Here is a 27,714-nt window from a genome sequence, read left to right on the forward strand (position 1 = left end):
AACTGATCTGATCCACCAAGAAATCAGCATTCAAGGATCGACTCGACAACAACGCCCACAACAGCAAGGAACTTTTCAACATCGTCAAAGAATTTACCAACCCCACCGCCGGCACCAACGACATCACTCCCTCCCAAGAACTCTGCGACTCCCTAGCCTCCTTCTTCCACAACAAAATCACTGAGATACATAACAGCTTTGAAAACCAGTCCGGAGACCAGCCCACCCCACCCACCTCCGAACTAAAAACCCCCTCCAACAACCTTTGCGCCTGGAACCCAATCACCACTGAAGACACCATCCGCCTGATGAACTCCATCCACTCAGGATCGCCAACCGACCCATGTCCCCACCACATTTTCAACAAAGCAGACTCCATTATCGCACCCCATCTCCGAGACGTCATCAACTGCTCCCTCAACTCCGCTACCTTCCCTGAAAGCTGGAAACATGCCGAACTCAGCGCCCTTCTGAAGAAACCCACAGCAGACCCCACTGAACTTAAGAACTACCCCTCCATCTCGCTCCTCCCATTCCCTGCCAAAGTCATTGAGAAAGCCGTCAACAGTCAGCTCGCCGCCTTCCTCGAATCCAACAAATCCCTCGACCCTTCACAGTCCGGCTTCAGAGCCAAACACAGCACCAAGACCGCCCTCATCGCAGCAACAGACCACATTCGAACACTACTGGACAACGGAGAAACAGCTGCCCTCATCCTACTTGACCTCTCTGCAGCCTTCGACACAGTCTGCCATAGCACCCTTATACAACGCCTCAACAACGTCGGAATACAAGGAAAAGCATTGGACTGGATCATCTCGTTCCTTGCAGGTAGAACCCAGAGAGTCCGCCTCCCTCCTTTTAGATCTGAGGCCACCGAAGTCATCTGCGGCGTACCACAAGGATCATCACTCAGTCCCACCCTCTTCAACGTATACATGAGTCCGCTCGCATCCATCGCGCGCCAACACAACCTCAACATCATCTCCTACGCAGACGACACCCAGCTGATCCTCTCCCTCACCAAAGACCCAAACACCGCTAAAACCAACCTACACGAAAGGATGAAAGAAGTAGCCGAGTGGATGAAGAACAGCCGTTTAAAACTGAACTCGGACAAAACGGAAGTCCTCATCTTAGGTTCATCCCCCTCCGTCTGGGACGACTCATGGTGGCCACCGGCCCTGGGAAACGCACCCATACCTATGGACCACGCAAGTAACCTGGGCTTCATCCTGGACTCCTCCCTCTCGATGACCAGACAAGTCAACGCCGTCTCATCATCATTCTTCAACATCCTACGTATGCTCAAAAAAATCTTCCGTTGGATCCCCACCGAAACAAGAAAGACGGTCACCCACGCACTGATCACAAGCCGACTGGACTACGGAAACACCCTTTACGCCGAAACCACAGCCAAACTACAGAAAAAACTCCAACACATCCAAAACGCCTCAGCCAGACTCATACTAGACATTCCCCGCCAAGCTCACATTTCCGGTCACCTGAAAGACCTCCACTGGCTCCCCGTCAACAAGAGGATAACGTTCCGACTCCTCACCCACGCACACAAAGCCCTCTAAGACCTAGGACCCGAATGCCTCAACACGCGCCTGTCCTTTTACACCCCCACCCGCCAACTTCGATCGTCCAATCAAGCCCTCGCCGCAATTCCATGCATCCATAGATCCACCATGGGGGGAAGATCCTTCTCCTACTTAGCGGCCAAAACCTGGAATTCTCTCCCCACCCACCTCCGCCTCACACAGAACCACCTCTCCTTCAGAAAACTACTAAAAACCTGGATATTCGACAAGTAAAATACCCCCCTCCCTCAAGCGCCTTGAGACCCTCTGGGTGAGTAGTGCACTATACAAATGTTAAACTTGAATTTGAACTATGCTGGGTGGGGTCTGTGCAGTGGGTAGCCCCCAGCAAGCAAACATTCCCAAACAAAACATATCTCTCTCTCTCTCTCTCTCTCTCTCTCTCTCTCTCTCTCTCTCTCTCTCTCTCCCTCTCCCTCTCCCTCTCCCTCTCCCTCTCCCTCTCCCCCTCTCCCTCTCCCTCTCCCTCTCACTTTCCCTCTCCCTCTCCCTCTCCCTCTCCCTCTCCCTCTCACTTTCCCTCTCCCTCTCCCTCTCCCTCTCCCTCTCTCTCTCTCTCTCTCTCTCTCTCTCCCTCCCTCTCTCTCCCTCCCTCTCTCCCTTACTCTCTCTCTCTCTCTCTCTCTCTCTCTCTCTCTCTCTCTCTCTCCCCCCTCTCTCTCTCTCTCTCTCTCTCTCTCTCTCTCTCTCCCCTCTCTCTGCCCCTCTCTTTGCCCCCCCTCTCTCTCTGAATATCTGTCTTTCTCTCTGTCTCTCTCTGTCTCCCTCCCCTCCCTCTCTTGCTCTCCCCTCTCTCTTCCTCCCTCCCTCTTTCTTCCCTCTCTCTGGATGTCTGTCTCTCTCTCTGTCTCCCTCCCCTCCCTCTCTTGCTCTCCCCTCTCTCTTCCTCCCTCCCTCTCTCTTCCCTCTCTCTGGATGTCTGTCTCTCTCTCTGTCTCCCTCCCCTCCCTCTCTTGCTCTCCCCTCTCTCTTCCTCCCTCCCTCTCTCTTCCCTCTCTCTGGATGTCTGTCTCTCTCTCTGTCTCCCTCCCTCTCTTGCTCTCCCCTCTCTCTTCCTCCCTCCCTCACTCTGTCTCTCTCTCTGTCTCTCTCTCTCTCTCTCTCTCTCCCTCCCTCCCTCCCCCTCACTCTTGCTTCTTGTTTAGGACCCCCATCCTAAACATGATATTCCTGGCCAAGTCACAGGGAGAAAACTCCCTGTTTGTCAGGAAAATGATTATTTTGTCTTGTGAATCCTTGTGGATATAAAGTGCACCAGTATCAAACCCCCGAACCACAGGGCCCAGTGTGGGAGACAAACTCCCTCTTAAAGACTAACAGCCTGATTCATGAAAACCGGAATCTGCGATTCTCAAATAGCGATTAACTTCGAATCGCAATTGAGAAATCGCAGAACGGTATTCATGATGTTTAGCGAGAAAAATAAGCGATTCGCACGCGGCCGCAAAAACCGTTTGCGATTATCGAAAATCGCTGAAAAATTGCAATTTTCGGCAACATCCGTGTCGGATTTGCAATATCGCAAATAGCGATATCGCTAATTGCGAGATCGCAAAAAGTGAGATCGCGAGATCGGGAAAACGGGAAGTCGCATTTCGAGCACAGTGATGACATCACAACCAGGAAGCAGCCAGTTCCCACCCCCATTCACCACAGTGAGGCAGACCTCGAGGCAGCAACAGAGACAGCTCCTGCAAGGACACCTTGGATTACCACTTCCAACTACACTGCAGCTATGGCTGAGGAGGCAGTACCTGAGCCCAGCAACACCACCGGGCGCAAGAGAAAACTTAAGTTCTCTGAGCAGGAGTTGGAGCACCTAATCGAAGGGGTGGTGGAGAACCACTCCAAACTGTTCGGGAGAGAGTCGAGGAGGGTGCCCGAGCAGGAGAAGCGCAGGATCTGGGTCGGGATAGCGGCCGCAGTGAACTCTGTGGGTGTGGCCGACATGTCACTTGATGAACTGAAGAAAAGGTGGTACGACCTCCGAGGTCGTGCCAAGGAGAAGGTCGCCGAGAGGCTGGGAGAGTCCCTGGCCACTGGAGGGGGAGGACCTACAGTCCCTTCAAACACCCCCATGGAGACTCGCGTTGAAGACACGCTGGAGGCTGAGGCGTGCATTGGAGTCACCCGATTGGACTCATCCCGCCCCACCCAAGAGAGCCAAGGTAAGTGGCATGCGACTGCGACCCTGTCCCCTATGAATGGCCATGACCCAATAGCCTCCCATAATGTTCCAAAGTCATGCCATCGGTGCACATCAGGTAATGCCCTAAAGCATTGTGGGACATGTAGTGTGGCCACAATGTACAAGTACCCCAATGCAGCCAGACAGGTTCAAAAGTACGTAATGCCATAGCCAGTCAGGGAATGTCACCCAGCATGCATGTAGCAACTGCACGTGTGACAGATACATGCAACTAATGAACGTCCACTTCCCCTCACAGGTGGCGCAGACAGCAGCGACAGTGAGAGGCTGCTCATAGATGAGCAAGCACAGGATGACGAGGAGGTGCCGTTACCAACACAGCCTCTAGCGTCTGCCGCAACACCAACCCCTGCAGCCCGGCCCACTACCACTGTGCCTCCAGCGTCTGCCGCAGCACCAACCCCTGCAGCCCGGCCCTCTACCACTGTGCCTCCAGCGTCTGCAGCAGCACCAACCCCTGCAGCCCGGTCCACTACAACTGTGCCTCCAGCGTCTGCCGCACCATCTATGCCTAGCTCGACTCCACCAGCAGCTGGCGCATCCACATCAGGTCCCGCGACAGCGGTGACACAGCGGCCACCCACTGTGGCCAGCCAGCAGAGCAGGCGTGGCAGGGCTCGCCTGCAGACCAATGCTCCCAGCGCCAGGAGGGGGAATGAACAGCGCCTGCCGAGCATGAGTATCGAACGTCGAATGCTACGGATTCACCAGCTGCAGGCACCCCGGCAAGGGGCCATACAGTTCCAGCTGCATAACATTGGCCGCAATGTGGCAGGTGTGGGGGACCGGATGGACCGCATGACGGCAGCCATGGCAGGTGTGGGGGAGGGGATGGCCCGCATGACTGCAGCCATGGAGGCCAACACAGCTGCTATGATTTCACAGCGCAACACGGCCCGCCGCCGCCACCGTCAGCTACTGACGCGGCTGACGGCTTACACTCGGTCAAACTATGTGATTGCCAATGCCACGTCGCAGCTATCGCGCCGGTCCCTGGCGCAGCAGCAGCAGCTCATTCAATGCTGCGAGAATGTGGCCAGGGTACTGGAGCACCTGACCACTGCCGTGACGGCACTTCACCCTGCTCCACCTGCCACTGTTGGGGGGGACGATGCCAGCGAGGGCACCTCAAGTGTGAGCAGCCACTCTGCCTCACACGTAGGGGCGTTGAGACGCAGCACCAGGCCCACTGCAGGGTTACATGCGGTGGCTGAGGAGGAGCCGGAGAGGCGCTTGGGTGCTTCGCGCCAGAGGCGCACCTGACTGAAATGTACTTGTACAGGCACAGGCTGAACATAAGCCTGCCCTGTGTATTGGACGCAGCAGTATGGGGCAATACTGTTTGCAATGGAAGGATGGCAACTGGAACCATTATTGTGATTCAAATAATAATATTTAATTTAGCATCACACATTGGCGTTGTGTCATTATTTAATTTTGCATGCAATTGTGATTTGTTGGGTGAGGGGAGAGGGTGCACTAGAAACTGTTCATTGTGATGTGGTTGCGGCGTCTGTGGCCTTCTGCTGGGTTCTCCCCGCGTGCATGGCGCGCATGTGCAGGTGGCCGGTAGTCCCCTTCCGATTCACTGCCAGAGATGTTGACAGGTATCCGGCGCTTGGTAGCAATGTTGTGTAGTATAGCACACACAGCCACAATGCGGCAGCACACATCAGGACTGTAGTACATGGCCCCACCTGTCTTGTGAAGTATGCGGAATCTGCTCTTCAGTAGCCCAAAAGTTCTCTCAATGCAATTCCTTGTGCGTATGTGTGATACCTTGTAACGCCGTTGCTGTAGTGTAGCAGGGTTGAGGTATGGGGTGAGGAGGTATTCACGCAGGGCGTAGCCACTGTCACCTGAATGATAGGAGCAGAGGGTTAGTGCCTGTGCAGCGCAGCTACTTCATCGCACTGTGACATTTTGGGCAAAGTGTACTTACCAAGTAGGTGTCCTTCCCCAAAGTCTCCCCTGGCCAGTCGTGTGTGGAGGCCGCTGTGCCGGAATATGAATGAGTCATGTGTACTCCCCGGGTACTGTGCCACTATGTCTGTGATGTATGTCTTTGCATTGCAGACCATCTGGATGTTGAGGGAGTGGTAGGACTTGCGATTGCGGTACATGTACTCCGTTGCAGCTGGTGGGCAGATGTGGATGTGGGTACAGTCAATGCATCCTATCACGTGTGGGAAATGCGCAACATTGTAGAATTGAAGCTTGGTCTCATTCAATTCCTGTTGGCTTGTTGGAAATTTGATGTGGTGGTGTAGCTGGGTCAGCATTGCGTCAAGTAAACTCCCTAGGCAGCGGGACATGGTGGGCTGGGATATCCCCCAGCAGCCGCAACTATCCCCTGGAAGCTCCCAGAGGCCAGGAGGTGCAGGCTACACAATACCTGGACATGTGTTGGGACGGCATAGGTCTGCCTTGTTGGGTGCTGCATCAGGGGGTCAAGGTCCTGAATTAGCTTGATGATCATTGCCCCATTCAGGCGGTACTTTGCGTAAATTTGCTCTCTGGTTTGGCCCAGCAGGGTGACCCGCTGGCGGAAGATCCTGGCCTGGATTCTGCGTCTCCTCCGTGCTGCTCGCTGTAGCCTTCGCCGCCTGACCACCATGTACATTCCTGGCATTGTGACGCTCCTTATGCTGATGCTGCTTCTCCTTAAGTGTGTTTGGGCAGGCCAGCACCAGTTGCTGATTGCCCAACGGTTTTTCAAATTTTTTTTACTATGGGTTTGATGGTTACCACCTGCTTTGGGTTGTCCTTAAATTGCACCTCGCAAAATGCGATTTTGGGTTTTTTCGCTAATTGCGATTTGTCATGAATCCCGATTGCGAGGAATTTGCGATTTCGCTATTTTCGCAGAATCCGTGATTTCTCGCTATTTCCGAATCGCAAATGGTCTACTGCCGGGATTCTGCGAATCTTTTAGCGATTTCCCAATTCTGTGTTTGCAAATTTGCAATTTTCGTGGTGAATTCCGATTATGGGAATTGCGCCCGCGATAGCATTTTTGCAGCTATTGCGAGCGCAATTTAGCTTCATGAATCAGGCTGTAAAAGCCGATCCCATATACAATGACCAGTAGAAAACAATGGCAGTTTCTTTCTTCCAACAATGAAGAGGCGGAGGAGAGAGAAACATCATAGTGGTAATGCCACATGAGACATAAATTCTGCTTCAACCTCCAACATACACTTGTAGGAGAGGCAGCTTGGTGTTCACTCCCTGAGGCCTAAAATCAGAGCAATAACCCCAGACCTGTTCTAAGGTTCCCCATCACAGGGCTCTGGATGTCCGGCATGTATAGTCTCTTTCTCTCACTCTGGGTGAGGAGCACCCTCCTTCCTCAAAGCATGGAGCTCTAGCGTTGTCTGAGGGTTCCCAAAAAACATAGGCTGAATTCTGTGAAAACTTGAGCTGCGGCTGCGGCTCTGGTTGCAAAGTCACGTTGTCCAGTATCGGCCACTTCACCCACCACTGTTTCCTACTCACCTTCCTACCGACTGATTTTCCAGGAGGTGAAAGAGAGACTTTCAGGTCTTGCATATTGGTGGCAGCCCCGCCTTCCAGGAGATCCTTGCTACGGAACTGTTGCACTTCAGTGTTAGGTTCATAGCATCATCAAAGGGGGCTTCATGAGCCAGGCTTCGTTAGACTGAGCCTCATTTTCTAGGAGTTCCTCTCTGTATTCCAAATGCTTGATTGAAGCAAACAAGCAGTTTTAAATATTCAGCACCTGTGGGCCGACTTCCTATATACGTATCTACCCCCTCCTTCCACCAACGGCTCCCATGCTTCACTCAGCCACAGAGATATGCATGTCTTCATAGAATTTTCCATGACTCCATCTGTTCATCAATGCGGCAAGTAATCCTTCAAGATGGCCCTGTGGGGGACTCACTTCTGAGACCGTGGGGTGATCAGTGGGGTGATCAGACACACGGGCCACCTAAAGAATGGGCCCGCACCGTGAAGTTCTCTTTATTTTTTACTCCTCGTTGTTTATACTCTTAATGGGACATATTGACGCTGAAATGCAAACTATAGGAGGCCGTCTTTGACACGGGCCAGTCCGGTCGTCTAATAATGGGGGGAAGTCTCTACTCTTTGGTCTTCAGTTGCTTCTCCAGCCGCCCTTCGCTGCTGCAACTCAAGGCACCTTCTGGAAGCCAGTTCTCCCAGGGTACTGAGGCATGGCCCCATGACCTCTCCGGCCTCCTCACTCAGGCGAGTCAGGAATCGCGAATCACATCTGAGTGGGGCTGCCATTTTTGGCTTCTCTGTGGTATACCAGCTTGGGGTACTTTGAAACCTCAGCTACAAAACTCCACTTGACCACAAATCTAGAGAGCAGGTCAAAGTTATCTATCATGTAGTAAAGTAACACATCATCAGTTTAAATCCTGATTATTTATTCAGGTCACCCGCTATATTTAGCCCTCAGCTAAGACCCTGTCTTTTAACATGGCTTGCTAAGGCTTTTATCGCCAGGGGAAAAAGTAGGTGCAACAGGGGGCATCCTTGCCTAGTACATCTCAGCAGACCACTGAGAAGATGCTACCCTTCCTGCGCATCCCTCTGTTGCTGAGTCTGGACATAAGAAAGTAGTTCAGCCAATGACTTCAGACCCTAAATCCATAATCTCCAATACAGCATACTCTGCCTTTAGGGTGGCAAAAGCCTTATCCATGTCACTGAGCTGACCTATGACTAGGGTCTCTGAGAGACACATTCGTAAACAGTTAGGGTGCTTCGGGGAAGTGCTGTGGCCCGCAGCAAAAACGCGCTGGCCCTGGTGTACCAAGGTTCAGCATCAGCAGGGCAGTACTGCACTTGTTGGGTAATAGTTCGAGAGAGACCCCTTAGCGCACCAGGGGATTAGGGTACTAGTAAACACTAAAAAAGGAAAAGATCCCTTGGTGGCACCACTTTTACAAAACAATCAATATAGACTTTGCACCAAAATTAGCCCATGTATAAGAAGTGATCACTAGCATGAGATGATACACAGTTAGTAAATTCTATGGATTCTTTTATTTTTTTTGTAAAAACTAATTTTGAGTATTACAAATTCTAAAAACAGTACATTACAATTGCATTACAACATGTACATTAGCATCACATGTGTACCTATATGTCATTAAAAACAATAGACAATAAAAAACAGACACAATTTTTAGGGTAAAAAATGTTTCTACACAAAATATACTGCACTTGTTCCAAATGGTCACAATCAGATTTAAAGATCAGTACTAGCATACCTGCCATAGCTGCCAGGTGAGAGGTGGGAACAGACAGAGCTTCCAAGTTTACAGACCCAGAAGCCGTGGGACACGCAAAGCCCTCCTGGCTGTAAAACTCAGCTGGAAGCCCATCGGATCCCCTAAACTTGCCCACAGCCGCCAGTTAGACGACTGCTCTGATTTCGGATCGTAGGGTCGGAGTATTCAGTGATTCTGGGTGCTCAGGGGGGAGGTTTGAAGGACCAGCTCCAGCTAAAAGGTTTTTCAGTCGGTCCACATGAGGCCCAGGGGGCTCTGAGTAAAATTTGGAATATTATTCTATTAAATTGGCCTTCATGACCTCCTGGCTATAATGTATAACTTCCTCTTATACCCTCCCTGCTGTCAGTTCCTGCCTCATGGTAGCCTCTTAAACCAAACACATAGGCAACCATGTCACTTGTCTCATTTGATGTTTTCTGGCTCTCAAGGCGCAGTAATCAGGGTTCCTCAATTTCTCAAGCTTGGCAGCATATCTAGCCCCTCTGCAAAAGTTGTTTGTCAGTTTGTGGGGTCACAGCTCATTAGTTTCATGTCTTACACATAATTACCCAAGAGACTAAGGGCCAGATGTAGGACACCAAATACCGGTCGGTAACGGCCGATTTCGGCCATTACCGACCGGTATTTGGTGTCTGATGTGTAGCGGGCCAATATTTACAGAATCGGTAAATTTACCGATTCTGTAAAATACCGATTCGGTACATTTACCGAATCGGTAAATCTACATGTAGGTGGCACTGTAAACATTGCCACAGGCCCTTCAGAATTCGTTATTTACCATGACATGCTATGTCATGGTAAATAACTAATTCCTGTGTACATGCACATCTGTGCATGTACACCTGTGCCATGTGGCACACATACATGCCCTAAGGGCATAAGGGCATGTATGTGTGTCACATGGCACACAAGCCAGAATCAGGAGTGCAACAGGCTGTCAAAGTGACACCCTGCCACCCTTGCAAAATCGGTAATTTTACCGAATCGGTATTTACCGATTCGGTAATTGACATTGATTCCTTTGGGCCTCAAGGCCCATAAGAATCAATGGCAATTACCGAATCGGTAAATACCGATTCGGTAATTACCGAACCATACAGATTCGGTAAAAATTGCCGATTTTTTACCTACATCTGATTTACCGAATCTAGAATACCGGTAAAATTCGGTATTCTAGAGTCGGTAAATCAGATTTACCTACATCAGGCCCTAAGGTCCTTCAGCAGTTATCCCAGGGCACCACTGATGATCTTGGTGCAGGCTCCCCCGATCACAACCTTAAAGGCCTCCCATTTAGAACATGTTCCCAAAAGAGCCCTCCTTCTCCCTGAAATAGTGCAAAAGGGCACTTGAGCTTTCTGCAGGGCCAAGACCAGTTATCACAACGAGGGAAGGAACATAAGGGGTTTGTCCCAGGCAACAGGCAGACACAACAGGTTGTGATCGGACAGTTTCCTACACAAATATTCAACATTTCAGACCAGCACAACCAAGCCTTTGACAGTCAGGAAGTAATCTAACCTTCTGTGTTGCCCCTACACAGTGGAATATAACGAATATTTACAGTCGAGTGGATGAGAGCCTGACCAGAGGGCACAGTCTTCAGGGACTCAGACAATCAATCTCTATCCTTCTCCTTTCACTAATTTTCCATGGGGATGGGGGAGGGAGTGGAGATTTAGGATGCAGAACCACCTGTCTAGCTAATGCTCCCCTAATCAACCTCACCACACATGCACAGCATTGGTGGGTGCCCATTAAGACCTGCTGTCGGCCACCTTAACCAAATACATCAATAGGCTCACACTCAGGACCTTTAGCCCAACCACTAAAAATGGAGCTTGCCATCCAGTCGTCATCCCATCACAACTTGGCTACTCTCAGGGTCAGTGAGCACCACAGTCTTTTTGAAAACAAACACATGCTAACAGGTGCAGATTTCGAACAAAAGCTGAGGAAATAGCTCTTTGAAAGAATGCTACATCATGATGGCAAAACAGACCACTTTTGATCTGAGAAAAACACCTTTGCATCCAGTCACTCTCTGACTGTGTTTGCCTTGGACCACCATACAGCACATCAATGCCTTCTGGCTAGGGTTGCCCCATGTAAATAACACAAGAATGTGTAATTCAAGTGAGCCAGGCCATCCTGCGACATTCAGTGTCCTCTTAGAGCTATCACGTTCAACGCGGCAATGGGATCACCTCGAAAGGTCCCTCGTTGACATATCCTTGTTACTGGTCTTGTCATGTTGATGTGATTGTATTCACTAGTACTAGTTTAGCACCTTGCTTAACTAATCAAATGTATGATTAGCTCTCGATGCAGGAGCGGCTCTTAAGCCTTCATCTATGTTCAAAATCATCATCGATGTTATTGTTTATTTAGTATTGATTGCCTCTATTGCCGCATGGATATGGTCATATTTGTATGGTATTCTCTCAAAATGTATGTCCGTGTTTGGGACATAACTTGGTTTGGAATATACTGAGAATGTGTTTGATGTATGTTTAGAATAGGTCGCATAGTCATTCAGGATTATTTGTTTATGATACTCCTTTCTACACATTGATGATTCTATAATGGTTTGCGGTTTGGATATCATTCTCGTTGATTATTCGCTCTATGAATATCACACTTGTGGATGGCTGTCATCACAATTGGTGTTTCCCACCTCCCATGGTCAACATATTACTCGACAATCTTTTTCTGTGCTGGCCGTGGCAAAAGGGGGGGATTTTAATCTCCCTGTGGACCCTGTCTTAGATTGGAATTCAGTGTATCGGTATAGAACCCCCAAAGAATCAATTCTCTGTAGTGAATGGACCAAACATTTTGACAAAGGGGTTTTGGAGCATATTACACCTGACTCCTCGCACACGATTGGCAAACTTTCCCTGTGCAACAAAATTGCCCATCTCTCATCCAGTCAAATTTCTTTACAACAAATCCTTTAAATTGGATACCAGGGGCCAGATGTAGGTAAATCCATTTTACCGATTCGAAAATACCGAATTTTACCAATTCGGTATTTCAGAATTGGTAAATGGAATGTAGGAAAAAAATCAGTAATTTTTACCGATTCGGTAAAATTCGGTATCGTAGACTCGGTATTTACCGAATCGGTATTTACCGAATCGGTATTTACCGAATTGGTATTCCCCATTCATTCCTATGGGCCTTTTTGGCCATAGGATTGAATGGGAAATACCGATTCAGTAAATACCGATTCGGTAAATACTGAATCGGAAAAAAAAAAGTGAAACCTATGAAGGCAGCCAATCAGGTCCCTACCAGGAAGTGGCTACCTAGGCAGCTGCAACTAATTAGAAGGTTCTGGAGAGGCAGTCAGAGCTGAGCAGAGTCACAGAGCAGCAGGGAGAGTTTTTTGTAACTTTACAAACTGAAAAATGGCAAGCAGCAGTGAAATCCAGAAGGCAGAAAGAAAGAGGAAAATAAAGTTCAGCAGCATGGAGCTGCAGGTACTTGTGGAGGAGGTAGTGAGGGCGCACAACAAACTTTTTGGCAGGCAATTCCTCACTGTTGCCGAGTCTGCCAAAAGAAAAATCTGGCTGGCAATTGTTGAGAAAGTGAATGCTGTGGGAGTCACAACCAGGAACACTGAGGACCTTAAAAAAAGATTCTATGACCTCAGGAGCATCCCCAAGAGGAAAGTGGCTGAAATCCACAAGCAGGCAGGCCTAACCGGTGGAGGCAGGAACACAGCCCCCCCCCCCTGACTGACCTGGAGGAGTTGGTGGCCTCAACCATTGAGGCAGACCGCATCTGCAGACTGGGAGATATGGACAGCTCAGCCAGAGGTGCAACAAAAAAAGGTAAGACGCATGTGCAGCATGACACCCCATACCAACCTGCTTCCCTTTACCCTTTGAGGACAAGCAAACCCCAGTCCAGTACTGCTAGCACTATACAGGAGCAATGCATTATGGGAAATGTAGTCAGCAAATGTAAGACCATGTGTAACAGCGCAGACATCAGCAAGTTAGTGAAATGATTGCAGATAAATGAAAGTGAAATGTGTAAATCATTTATTGTAGTGACCGTGACACAGTAGCACTCAGTTAATATACGCTCATTTATACCTAGGGGCCAAATCACGCAGTCGACCCACTGACACAGAGGGGACTGCACCAGAGAGGGAGGAGAGTGAGGAAGCAGGTCCAAGCCGAGTGCAAGTCTCGCAGGACAAAGGTGACACAACTGGCATGTCCCTGGATGATGACACTGTACTGACCTCAGAGTTGCTGCACTTCCCACAGCTTTCCCAATCCCCTCACTTGCAATTCTCACCAGAAATTTCACCATCTCTGCTCCAGTCCACACCTGTAACCCCACCAGCCAGGAGGCGTGTCGTGGCCCCACTACCATCAATGGAGGCAGCAGAGGGTGAGGGGGAGGCTGAAGACACCGTGGATGACAGTTCAGCAGCACTGCAGTCCACAAATGAGATGGGCCTTTCTCGCACAACACAACGTAGACTCAGCAGTGCAGGTGGACGTGGTGAGGGCACTGTGTTCCGTGGGCTGGAGGGGAGCATGGTGCGCATTCAAAGGATGCAGGGCAAATCAATCCAAGCCTGCCAACGCCAAATCAGAGCCCTGAATGTGCAAATAGGAGACATGGGGAAGGGCATGAGAGACATAGTGGAGGCGAATAAAGCAGTTGCCAAAACAAAGAAGGAAATTGCAGCAGGGATGCAGCAGATGAGCCAATCAGTAACGCAGCTATGCTCCAAACTTGACAGTCTGTCACACACAAGGCGCAGGGATGCCCGTGCCCAGAATTCGGCCATCAATCGCTTGGCCACTGCCACATCCCTGCTATGCGGGAGATACATAAATATGCAGGAGGCATTGACGCAGAATACAACTGAGGTCACCAGGGGCATGTCCAGAATGACCAGTGCTCTAGAGGTAATGTTGATATCCCACACAGCACAGAATCCTGCCCTGGACGTGGCAGAGGTTGAAGACACAAGTATCCGGAGCAGCATAGCAAGCTCTAATGTGGAGACACGGAGGAGTACCAGGCGCCAGGCTGAGGCTGCAGGGCTCGCTGAACAAAGCGAACAACATCCAAGTGGCTCAGGGAAGCGCGGGCGCAAGTGACATTACCGTTCATGGGTGAAGTAACCCGGGACATACAGTCCCCACGTGTATATTTTGTTTTGTTGCACTTACGTGCTTAAACATTGTGGCAGCATTAAAATACGTTTGTCCCATACACAACCTGTCTGTGTCTCATTACTTACTCAGAAATAGTTGCGTGTAATCTCCTCACGTCTGTATCTGCCATCACTTGGTGTTGACACTCCAGCAGGTTGTGGTTCAGGCACAGCAGTCTCGTTGTCATAATCCTCAAAGTCTGACAACTCCACCTCTTTGCCCTTCTTCACGGCAAGGTTGTGCAACATGGCACAGGCAGCAATGATTTTACAGCAGGTGATGGGGGTATACTGCCGGGCACCTCCACTCTTATACAGGCACCTGAACCTGCTCTTCCATATACCAAAGGTACGCTCCACAATATTTCTTGTGCTCTTGTGGGCCCTGTTATATCTCCTTTGGCTGGGTGCTGAGGGGTTGAGGTAGGGGGTGAGGATGAAGGAGCGGAGGGCATATGCACTGTCCCCTGAAAGGAAATGGGAGTACATTACTCACATGCATACATGTAATAAATCTGTATTTTCGCCGTTTCCGACTAGTATTGGGCTACCTACATCTGGCCCCAGATCTCCTACATAAACTAAAACTATGAGATAACGACAAATGCTGGAACTGTAATCTTGAGACTGGAACACACCAACACATGTTTTTTGGGTGACACCTATTAAACTCATACTGGACATCAATACAGACACGTGTCAGCAATCCTTAACACACCCATATCCCTGTCCTTCTCCATGGTAATGTTGGGTCCCTGGGCTTGAACGTCTCCGCTGTGCTTAGACTCTACAGATACTGCTCTGCTTGTCTTACTCTTAACCATTGCAGTTAAAGTCATGCTCACAGAGTGGAAGTCTTTCGAACACCTGTCAAAGCACACCTGGTGGACTTGGGTATCATATCTCCGTGGGGCTCACACGACACTTTTAGGTAGGCACTCCGTTTCACTAATCTCTAACATGGTTTGGCGGTCCCTAGATAGGTACATGGAATTAGGCTCTCAACATCCTATGACTTACCCGGCCATTGGGCCTGACGCTTAAAGGTTAACACTGGGGTCATGAAGCAGACATCCCGACTTACACCCTGACCCATCCATCCTCCCATACTATCCTGTTTCTCCTTTTTATTGGCAACTTTTGAAATATAGTATTACAAATAATGCCATCGTTCTTGGTACTGAACCACAGCTCGACTTTGACTCAAACAAGTTACGGCTATTTTTGTGCTCTTGAACACATGTGCCCTGTTAGTTACACTGTGGACAGAACGCTCCGTTGTTCCCTCGCCCACCTGCTTGGCTTTTAGACTCTGTGCCGTATCAAAAAACTAACTGGACTCAGTTGTTCTCTCATGAGCATCCTGTAGCGCATACATTTTGTTGGCATCGCTTGCATGTCAGATTGTATGCCTTTTATCTCTTTCAAAAGCAAATATTTGAACACAAAAAGAAATCCGCTTTGCATCCAATCACACTCTGACTCTGTGTTTGTCTTAGACCACTGTACAGCACATCACTGCCTTTTGGGGCTAGATTTGCACTATGCAAATACCACGTGCATGGGGGTGAAGAATGTATAAATTAAGAGAGTCAGGCCCACCAGCGACAGTCAGTGTCCTCAAAGAGCTGTCGCGTTCTATGCGGCAATGGTATCACCTCCTAATGTCTCTTGTACATGTAACCTTGTTACTGGTCTTGTCATGTTGATGTGGTTCAACAGCTTCTTGATAGTTGTAACCTTTGTAGAGTGTTCTGCATGTTCCACATTGATTTCTGACTCTTGTCAACATGTTTCACTCATACCTAGTCCAGGTTCTTATCTCTTGTCACACTTGTATGTTGTGTGTGCACAGGACGCAGGCGTATTGTACTTGCATTTCCTTTGTTGTTGTGTCCCTTCACCACAACAAAGCATGGCATGTTGTTATGTCTCTTGGTGTGTTAAAAAAGTTACATCAGTTGAAACCAGAGGGTGAGCACGAAAGCCCCATTGTCCTGCTGTGAGGTTGATATGATCTGTACCAACATCTGGTGTATCCTCAACCTATCCTGATGAATAAAGAAGCAACCTTTTTACACAGCAAAGTCCAGCCTGGGTACTGTGTACAAGGGGCCTTACTACAGCAATAACGCCTTGTTCTTTGACAGTCATTTTGGCAGACCTAGTCCGATGGTCGCTGTGAAGTGTTCTTGTTCCCGTTAGATACTGACAGGTTTAGAACGATGTGAATAATACCAGACTTGATCCTTCGATATTTTTTGCATTTCAAGAATACACTTGAAGAAGAGCCTTTAGGAAAATGTTATGTTTTCCGCTAACATTATCTGTTCAGTGGGCACATAAAACAGGCAGGTGCAGGATGTTCCCAAAATGCAGTGAAATCGAGACAGGACTGATAGTCACCCCACCAGTCCCCGCAGGTTGCGCAACAACCCCAGGTGGAGCCACCTGGAAAGTACGTGACACGAATAGCTCTATGTACTTGAATTAGCGAAGTATGCAACACTCGTAGCTCTTGCAGCGAAGCTGTTGTTAACCCACCTGGTTGAGGTGCATACCCAGCCAACAACGGCCATTGGCCCCTTCTATTGATAAAGGACCTAAGTGGACCGGCGTGAATGTGTGAGGAAGGGTGCCATTAAACCAAATTTGGTGTTGCCAAACTGTTAACGGAACCTCAAGGGTCTGATAGGGTTGATACGCAATCGGAGCAGCCGCGGCGGTGTATTCATGAACCAGATTGTTATCTCCGTCCACCGCTGGAAAAGTGACCCAAGAGAAAAAATACCTAGAACGGGTACGCAGTATCTGCTTCCACTGCAAAAATCACCACCACCACACCACCATCAGGGACACAATGTGTTCTCAAGTAATCCCTGAGCGGAGCGCGATTGTGAATAGCAATATAATGCCCCATCACAAAAGAAAATAGGAAAACTTCAAGCTTGAATGAACCTATAAAAATGTCAATATAGGAGGTTGCACCGTCACAGCCGCCTCCAGGGACAGAATTGAGGGTATTGTGGACAAGCACAAGCACTCCTCAAGCGTCTCGCAGATAAGAACCAGACCAAACCATGGCGGCGCCAAGTTGCGGGGATTCTGCACATATACAGAACTGTCCACAGGAAAACATGACCTCAGTGAATAGGGGTGTACCAGCCTACCACATTAGTACTCAAAATCCCAAATCGACTAGCTATAGTGTCTCATTTATTCTCCGTCTACAGCGAAACTACCAATGATTAGACAACCCAGAACACAGCACTCTATCTTGGGAATCGCGGGAGCCAGACACTCTTTCGCTTGCTCACTCACTCATACTTGTCCACAATGTGAGTAATCAGAGACGTAGTATAGTTTAAAATATTTATTTCAACTAACGTGTTCTATGGTGCAGTACACGTGCCAATACTAGCAGCAAAATGCATAAACACAATATGGTCAGCATTGTTACAATACCATACAATTCAAATGGGGATATCATGTGACAAGAAATAGTTTAATATAAAAAAGAAGACTCCTGGGCTTTGTCAGCAGACCCCCATACCTTAAGGCCTAGATGCAGCATTCACATCTCAGGACAAACACAGCTCTTCTCTTCGTAAATGTTTCTCTCCAAGTGTGTCAAAACATGTTGCCCTTGCAAAATTAAAGCACACGATTTCCAGTAGTGCAGCTGTGTGTAGCATGTTATGTCTAGGTGGGAGGTACTGACCAGAACGGAATAACAAGGGGCATTGTTTAACCTTGAACAGCGTGTGAGGACTAAACCTCAGAGCACAGCAGAGAACGTGCAATGTTAACAGTTCTCTTGTGAAAGGGGCACAAACAGGGTCTTGCTAAATATATGCATGCAGTGTTGTGCGCAAAAGCAGCCTCATGGCAGTGAAGCTCATGCTAACTTAGCAAATGTCGACAATGGACCTATAAAACATACTACATTCAGTTGGTAACACAAAATGGCAGAAACAGTGACTGCCCATCTGTGGTAGCAGTCTCGGACGTGCCAGTTGCAAGCTGGCAATGCACATCTAATGGACTGACTGCTTATCGGTTCATCAACTGTATTCACAGCTGCAGGGGGGCAGTGGCATCTGCTCAGATGGATTCTGTGCATGTTACAAACAACATACTCCATGGCTTAGTTCCTCACAGCTGCTGCGACCACTGACAGCATTTCGATGGAACAAACTCTCATACATTTCCTCTTGTGTGTGGCTTAATTTAAGTTGGGTGATATCTTAGCTCCATGTGTAACATTCTGAGCCTCTGTAGAGCAGCGGGTCTTTACCTGTGGTCTGGGGACCCCTGGGGGTCTGTGACGCCTACTCCGGATGTCCGCAGGTGCTTCGAAAATACAAGAACACTGAGAGATTAATAAAGTTTACATGATTAAAGAAGCAAAATGTAAATGTTCCATTTTTAAAAGGGTCTATAAATGTGAAGGAGTTTGAAAATGGAGGCTAAAAGTAAGTTGTATCCTCAGAGCAGTTCGTGAGAGTGGTGCTAGTGCATCAAACAGAATATAGTGTGGACGACGGGTGACCGCAGTGGAATTTAGAAAAACTCCAACTTTTCCATTAAAATGTACATTTTTTTATATGTGTGTATGAATGAAATAAAGCATTTCATCATTTGAGTTTTCGATTATTGACTGATTGTGTCCTTAATTTTGTGCATTATTTTGAGATTCAAATTATCGAAATAGCTTAGGGCGTGGTTCCCATATTCCAACAACAATGACTCATTGTGGCTCCCGGTATTCCAATAATGTTTCTATGGGGTTCCCCAGAATTCAGAAATAATTATGCGGGGGTTCCCGGATTCCAGTGATGATTATGTGGGGTCCACAGAAGTCAACGGTTGAGAACCACTGCTGTAGGTCATAGAGGGTTCATCACTGGTGACCCCTGTTTAGGGACAGTCAATACTGGCTGTTTCTTGAACATTATGGGGTTTTCAAACAGCCTCCACTCTGTAGAAGCCAGCATACACAGCAGAACAGATGCTTGTATCGCAGAAGTAACTGTGTACGTTTGTTAAATATGTGTGTTGAAGGTTAACACAGGATGGGCCTGGAGAACAAAAGTGCTCTTATTTCTGATCGCTCGGAAGCTACATAATGAAGCAATGACACTGTTCAAATGAAAGCACCGCTAAGAACCCCTTGTTTGGCACAGTTACCCCCAGGGATTACAAAACTAACCTACGAATGGCAGCTTCCGGCAGGGGTCAGTGTGGAACAACAAACTCTTTGAAGTCACTAACGACCCTTCGATCGCCTGACACCGATCATTAACTTGACTGATTGATGCTTACCTAGCGCCATGACACCTCCGGGTATACATTGCGCTTTACAACTCTTTTTAACATAACATAACCTATTACGCAAGCGCTTGGCATCACTGAATGCTGAACCCATGCTAATGGTTGAAACACAAGATGCCCAAGCCTCACAGGCCGGCTTGACTTTCAGAATTCCTTCGGATTTCATTTGTGATTCACTAAACTAACTGAACCATTAGTATTACAAATTTTGTAAACCGACCTGCCACACGGCTGACGAAGATGTTTACACAATACACCCTGACACTTCTGTTTGTTTTGCTGTGGAGAACTCCCAAATCTCAGAACTATGTCATTCGTCAGCCACTGTGCTGAGTGACTCATGTCTACCACTGCAATTCCCCGGGATTTTCTCGGTGCAGGACTAAATTATGGCACTTGTACAACAGGTATTCCGATTTTTGGTCGCTCAAGGGGGGGCATGGCAGGCTCCTCTCGTAATAACATTGAACAAGTTCCTGTCCTGGGCTGTCAGACGTTAATGCATAAAAATGTGATGCTTAATTGTTGGAAAGTTTTCTAATATCCTTTAACTTTTCTTTTAATTCTGCAGCAAACCAATCACAGACGGGAAGTGTGAAAGAGAGAGCTCGGAAGAAGAAGTTTACAAAGAAGCTCCTAAAAAACCGTCATGGAACCCAAAAAAGTGCACACGCCTTTTCTTGCCCTGACAAGAGCTTTGCCAAAAAGTCCGATCTTGTCGGTCACCAGCGAATGCACGTCAGAGTGAGGGGTGGCTGTGATAAGAGCCCCAGTGACATGCCACATCTTGTGAACCACAAACGAGTGCACATTAGAGCGAGAGTGTACCACTGCAGTGAGTGTGAGAAAAGCTTTACTCAAAAATCAAACCTCATAAATCACCAACGAATCCACACAGGAGCGAGGCCTTTTCACTGCAACGAGTGTGAAAAAAGCTTTACTCAAAAGGGAAATCTTCTAAGTCATCAAAGAATACACACAGACGAAAGGCCCTTTCACTGCGATGAGTGTGAGAAATGTTTTTCGCAAAAGGCAAGCCTTATAAATCACCAAAGAATCCACACTGGAGTGAAGCCCTTTCAGTGCGCTAGTTGTGAGAAACGCTTTACTCAGAAGTCAAGTCTTTTAAATCACCAACGTATACACGCAGGAACAAGGCCATATCAATGCACTGAGTGTGAGTGGAGTTTCACTGTGAAAGCAACCCTTTTACGGCACATGAGAATTCACTCGGGAGTGAGGCCATTTCAATGTACAGAATGTGAAAAGAACTTTATTCGGAAGTCAGATCTTGTACTACACCTGAGAACCCACAAAGGATTAAAGCCCTACATTTGCACCAAGTGTCCAAAGAGGTTTAAATCAAAGGCTGGGCTTGAAAATCACCAGTGTACCCCAACACATCAGCAGTTACCACTTATCGATTGTTAGAAAAGTTTTATTCTGAAATAAATATAACACCTGAAAAGCCACACGGGCTTCAGCACCGTCCTGTGGACATATTTGGCAAAGATACACTCTCAGACTTTCTATACCGTGAAAGAATCCACACATCAACCAGAAACAAACATTTGTATAAAAGCCGGTAATCTTAAAAAAACAGCATGGCTGTTCACTCTATGAACTCTTTTGATTATTAAATCAAAAACCTTTACTTCATGCTGGTCTTAAGTTTGTACACAGGGATAGCTTCTGACAGATTGTGTAGGTCCACTGGCTAACAGCATCTTGACCGCATACAAAGGTTCGCAGACGATTAATATGTAGACCACAATCGGCTAATATGGAATAAAGGTCAACACAGACAACTGCAACGAGGTACAGACTCTGCTTAGCATGGTTTGACTTTCAGAAAGGACTTGAGGTTTCCCCCAATCTGAAATCTGAAATGACGAACATTACACAAACTTCAACCAGCCTTCATGCAATTTATTTTGATCGCAATGAAATTCATCAAATTAAGATCAGCAAGTGACATGGAAGAGGATATATTATAATTCCAAACTTAAAGACCATGCACAGATTATTTCAAGGAAATGCTATGTTGTACTTTCACTTTCCTGAATTGATCCTCCCCAAAAGCCCTTATAAATGTCTTTGGTTACAAAGTACAGTGTAGGACTTTTTAAAACAAAATCCGGGATTTAAGATATCGTGAAATTAATGGTATGAAATTATAGCTTCAAAAATATTAGCAAATATTTGGTATTTCTGTAATTTTTATTAACATGCTGGGTCCCTAACAGCTTTGAAAAAGCAAGTAGGAGAAAAATGTACTAGAGTAAAACACTTGTTAGCTGTTATCACTGATGTAAAATTAATTATAACCCAAATTGGAATCTGTCGTATGAGGTCTCCGACAGAAGACAGTCAAAGTCTCAAGCTTGGAGTTTGATTATTTTGTTAATAGAGGTTAATCATGTATGGAGGAAAAAGAGTGCATGCTTTCATTGTTTTAAAACCAAGAATATGTATTTGCCTCAAAAACAAATAAGCCTTGCAGGGTCACTTGTCTGTTTTTGCTTTAAAAAAAAATTCAAATAAAATATGATGGAATGGAATGCGGCTCGAGCGATTTGCCAGTGGCTGAGATTCATTCTAGAATTATATCCATGACCTTGTGGTTGGTGCAGTTGACGCCCTAAGTGTGAACAGTATGCTCAAGCGTAGGTCCTGTGCTCACAGTCCCATGGGACTCCTGCGATACCTCACTGATGAGACTCAAGTAGGTTTAGAATGGTATGGGGTTACTTGTGGGCCATTCAGGAGTGGGCCTTTCCTGGCAGTTCCGGACAAATTGCTCCCATGAGGAGCAGGGTCGGTACTGATTTGCATAAGGCAGGCTTTTGTCTAGAGTGCCACGGTGGGCGAAAGAGGATGGACTGGGATGTGGCCCAGGCAATTGCCAGTGGGTGAGATTCATTCAAACATTCCATCTATTTCCATATTGTTGCAGGTTATGCCCTAGTTGTGACGGGTATGCCCAGGCTTGGGCCTCGTGCTCATTGTGCCACTGGAATCAAGCTGTACCCCACTGATGAGACCTAAGCAGGTCAAAGCCGGTCTGTGGTTGCTTGTGATCCATTCTGGGTGGGAGGGGGGGGGGCGGCTTGCCTTGCAGTTTTGGATGACTGAGATTAATTTAGGCATTTCATTGTTTGTTGTTGCAGTTTATTTGTAAGTACATCTGTTTTCATTTACCTTGTGCAGTTCTGCCCTGCTTATAAAATAAGCATTTATCCCAAGAGAAAAGAGACTAGTGCAAACATCCTATCTGCAAGTGAGGAATGAACTAAAACTGCACACAGTGGCTCACACAGAAACATCTGGAGAAACATTGCAGCCAAGAGGATGTCTGCTATTTCACTAGTTATCTGGAATGCTGCCAGGTGTCCCCGGGCGGCCCACAAACATGTGTATGTTACTGTAGCATTCTTGAAAGCTTTTAATTTATATTTTCTTAGAACATTAAATATGTTATAGGCTTAAGTGTTTTCCAAACTCCATGTCTGTGGTGCTCTGGAGGAGGCAGTTACACAGCAGCTGTCCTTTGACACCAGAGAATCCTAACTGCATTAACCTTTCCTGTTGCATCACTACTGGCTCATAAAGTAATTGACACAGCATTTCAGGGTCAAATTCAGGCCAGCGGCTCAGCAGGACAGGATCCTGCTTGAAGAACCCATCCCGATATGACACTGTGCACTTCAGCGACAACACTTCCGTTCCCCATCCAAGTGTGATCACTTCACTACAAGGACGGTGGTGAGGGATTCACTACATTTTTATGATAATAATAATATCACCATTTGTAGAGCACGAACAGCTACCGCCAGTAGAGGTGTGCTGGCGCTAAAAACAATCGGCAGCGAATAGCCAGGCTTTGTCACGCGGAGCCCTGAGAGCAGTTTAAACTGGACTGAAAAGCCATGTTTTTCATTACAGCTTTCCTGAGTAGTGGTTCTGACCTAATCATACTTAAATGGTTAGGCATGGAATTTCATAGCTTGGATGCCCTCACTGTAAACGATCTGCCGCCGAGGCGGGCTTTCCTAACTCGCGGAATACAAAGCAGATTTTGAGAGTTGGACCTCGAGGCGCGATTCTGTTTGTAGACGCATAAACGTGTCGTACATGTTATAATGGTTATTACACAATGTTATTGGCAGTATGTTTTCTATGTTTATTATGCAGCGTCACACCGCGTCACCATGGAATGTTTGCAATGTATTTAGGTGACGTCACCGGTAATTGGGTGACAGATGACAGCTGACTCAGTTCTTTCTAGATGTTCATCCCGCTACTGCGGGCCTTTGTTGTTACAATAAATCTTATACAAACAACACTATATATTCCCTTGTGTTGTATGCTACAATTGGCGACGAGGGTCTTTATACAACAAGGGCCAGCGGAAGTAATCGGAGGATCGGCAGGTGATTGATGACCTCGGTCCTATCCATGAAGTAATATTGCGGGAAGAGAACTGAAGAATAAACAGCACGGAGTGAGTAAGAAGCGGAAAAGTAAAAAGAGAGCGCTGACTGAAGTAGCTTACTGATGTAGCTTACTTTGAAGTGGCATAAAGCAGCGGCAAAGCGTAAATTGAAATTTAAGAGGCTTGGATGTGCTTGAGGACGTGCGCAGAAGAGAAGCAGCGTTTAAATACATCAGAAGAACCTGTCAGGCTGCGGCGTTGTTGAAAGCTTAATCGTAGAGTAATTGGCGGGCTTTGGTGACAGCGCTCAGCTGAGGCATCAGTCAGTTACCTCAGCTGAGTCGCGTGAAGCATGCCGGGAGCGCTCTGATTGGTTCATACTGAACGCGTCATCAACGTGATCAGCGTGCAGCCATCTTTGATGTTGTAGTAAACAACGATCGTACGAGTGCAAAGCAGTTGATGCACATGAAGGAAAGGTCGCACTTATAAGTAAACATAACACGGAGTGGAACTGTGGAGAAATAACACAAGTAAGCCTCAAAAATTAAATCGGAAGAAAGGAATGTTGATTTAAAATAAATACTTCTGTGAAATAATCGGCTGTGAAAGGAAACAAATAGGCTTAACATGGCAGAATGTAATAATATATGTGCTCCTCCACGTTTTTTGGATGAGCCCGGCAAACCCACCATGAAATGGAAAAAGTGGGTAAGGGCTTTCGAAAATTACATCGTTTCCATAGATGGAAAAGCTTTCGATGCTGAAAGGAAGTGTTCTTTATTGTTTGGGCTGTTAGGCAAAGCGGGACAGGACATCTTTGACAGCCTACCCGAGTACGAAAGTCCACCAGGAACATTTATTCCTATGAATGAGTATCAGGAAGCTTTGAAAAGATTGGAGAGGCAGTTTGATGAGGAGAACAATATTATGGTTGCCAGGCATAAGTTTGCTCAAAGGAAACAGCAAGAAGGAGAGTCAGTAGAAGACTATGTTGCATGCCTAAGAGTTTTAGCTGTGGAATGCGAGTATGAGGAAATGACAGATGTATACATAAGGGATCAGATTGTATTTTACTGTTATACAAAGAAGGTGCAGGAAAGACTAATAGCATGCAAAAGGCCGACCTTGCAAGAAGTTATAGATATTGCTAGAGGTATTGAGAGATCTCTACTTTCCACCAAAGAACTGTCTTCAACAGGAAATAATGCTAATGTATTTTATTTACAGGAGAAGAAGAAGGGTGATGGTAAGGCATATGAAAGAAAGGTGGGAGGTAAGCAGCTAAGTTGTTTTAGATGTGGATCAAGTGAGCACCTAGCAGATTTCAAAGGTTGTCCGGCAGCAGGTAAAAAATGTATTAAATGCAAGAGATATGGTCATTATTCAACCTTGTGTAAAACCAAAAGAATGAGTAATAGCACGAGTATTAATACAGAAGGGAATTTCGATGAGGAAATGTGTGCGAATATAGTATTGTACATAGAAATGGAAGATGGAAAGATAAAGGGTCCAATTAGCGATGTCAAAATTGGTGAGGTTGAACTGAAATTTACTGCAGATTCAGGTGCCCCAATAACGACTATATCTGATGCCCTTTTCGAGGAAAAATGGAAAGGTGTGAAATTAACAGAATCTGATATGAACCCGAAGGCTTTTGGGGAGAAAGATATAAACATGTTGGGGTATTTTGTTGACACCGTGACCTTTAAGGGGAGAGTGATCGAGACAAAGGTCTATGTAGCTGAGAAGGGAAGAATACTAGTAGGATGGAGAGATTTAGCCCAACTGGGGGTGGTACTAGTGCCGGGGGCAAAAGATCCAGTGATATTAAGAGAAGAATGGATGAACAGCATTTGTGTGGAGAGAGAAGACAGTGATTTGAATACTGTTTTTGAAAAACATAAAGATGTGTTTAAAAATGTAATTGGATGCGTAAAGGGGTTCAGTCATGACATCAAACTAAAAGAGGGTGCTATTCCATGTAAGCACAAAGTAAGATCAGTGCCTTTATCTGTAAAAAATGAGTTAAGGGAGGTGCTTGAAAAATTAAAGAAGGAAGGAGTGATTGAAGAAGCAGAGGAATCTGAATGGGTTTCTGCTATAGTAGTATCAAAGAAGAAAAAGACAGGGGACATTAGGTTGTGTGTTGACCTGAGGTCACTCAATAAAAATATTATAATAAACTGTCATCCTTTGCCAAAAATTCAAGACATCCTTCAGTCTACATCTGGGTCAAAGTATTTTTCACTCATAGACCTAAGGGCCGCTTATCATCAGGTGTGTTTATCTGAAAGGTCTAAACCATTAACAACCTTCATCACGCCATTTGGAGCGTTCAGATATGTGAGACTTCCTTTTGGCCTAGCGTCGTCTTCAGGAGTTTTCCAGAAACTCATGGATGTCTTGTTTGGAAAAATGAAAGGGGTGGAAGCCTTTCAAGACGACATTCTGTTGCATTCGAAAACTGAAAATGAGCACGTACAATTGATTGGAACAGTCCTGGGTGTGTTGAAAAACAAAGGCATGACAGTTGCAAAGGACAAATGCAAATTCATGACAAAAGAGGTTGAGTATTTAGGGCACGTCCTAACTGCTGAAGGTATTTTGCCCAAGGACGATTTAGTTCGTGCAATAAGGGAGGCCCCTGAACCAAAAAATAAGGAAACACTCAAGTTGTTCCTTGGCCTCAGTGAATATTATGCGAAGTTTATCCAGAAATATGCTGAAATGGTGGGCCCACTCAGGAGACTACTAAAGAAAAATGTAAAATATGAGTGGAATGACGAACATGTTGAGGCATTCAAATCAGTCAAAGAGGAAATAGCCAGAGCACCAGCACTGAAACCCTACGATCCGCAACTTGACAACATTGTGACTGTAGATGCAAGCAATGAAGGGATAGGTGCTGTGTTCTGCCAAAGGAAAGGAAATGAAGAGAACACAATAGCATTTATTTCCAGGAAGCTAAATGACACTGAGATTCATTACAGCACAATTGAATGGGAGACTTTGGCTTGTGTGTGGGCAGTGCACAAGCTCAAAGACTATCTGTGGGGTAAGATTTTCAAACTTGTAACCGACCATAAACCGCTAGTATATATGATGGACGGCAAAGGTCGAGGCAATGGCAACGCAAGTTCTAGGCTGATCAGACTGATGTCAAAGCTCCAGGAATTTAACTTCAAAATTGAACACATAAAAGGAGGAAAGAACAGTAGAGCGGATTGTTTATCCAGATTGCCAGTGAAGGAGAAAATGGATGAGGAACTGGATGACAACGAATGCGTAGTTGCGCATATTGACGCAACAGTAATGTGTGAAGGATCCATAAATGATGAGGAATGGGAAGAGAGTACGAAGAAAGACACTGTCTTGGCCAAAGTGAAGGAGTATGTACAAACCAAATGGCCACATGTGAGGAATATACCTAAGGAGCTAAAAAATTATCAACAAGTAAGCGATGAATTAACTTTAGAAAATGGATTCTTAAAAAGAGGTGAGGTCTTTGTGCCGCCATTAGGACTCAAATATTTACAACAAGGGGTGGTGAGGGACAGAGTCTCTGAATTAAGCAGAAAGCTCTCACCCAGTCAAGAGATCAGGGCTAGATCCAACACCGTTTTTTAGCTCACTGCACCATCCCAGTT

At 46.6% G+C, this 27,714-nt stretch overlaps 1 protein-coding gene across 1 annotated transcript in view; it reads left to right on the forward strand.

Annotated features, from left to right (window-relative positions):
- Nucleotides 1-27,714, forward strand: part of LOC147664912 (uncharacterized) — a 313,239-nt gene that overhangs the window by 103,490 nt on the left and 182,035 nt on the right. The window contains exons 5-7 of the mRNA XM_086949902.1: nt 20,201-21,055; nt 24,864-26,410; nt 26,681-27,563. Coding sequence (XP_086806028.1) covers nt 20,201-21,055; nt 24,864-26,410; nt 26,681-27,563 — 3,285 coding nt within the window. The remainder of the gene's footprint in view (nt 1-20,200; nt 21,056-24,863; nt 26,411-26,680; nt 27,564-27,714) is intronic.

This window comes from Lissotriton vulgaris, unplaced genomic scaffold, assembly GCF_964263255.1.
Source record: "Lissotriton vulgaris unplaced genomic scaffold, aLisVul1.2 SCAFFOLD_671, whole genome shotgun sequence".
In the NCBI taxonomy this organism is placed as follows: Eukaryota; Metazoa; Chordata; class Amphibia; order Caudata; family Salamandridae; genus Lissotriton; species Lissotriton vulgaris.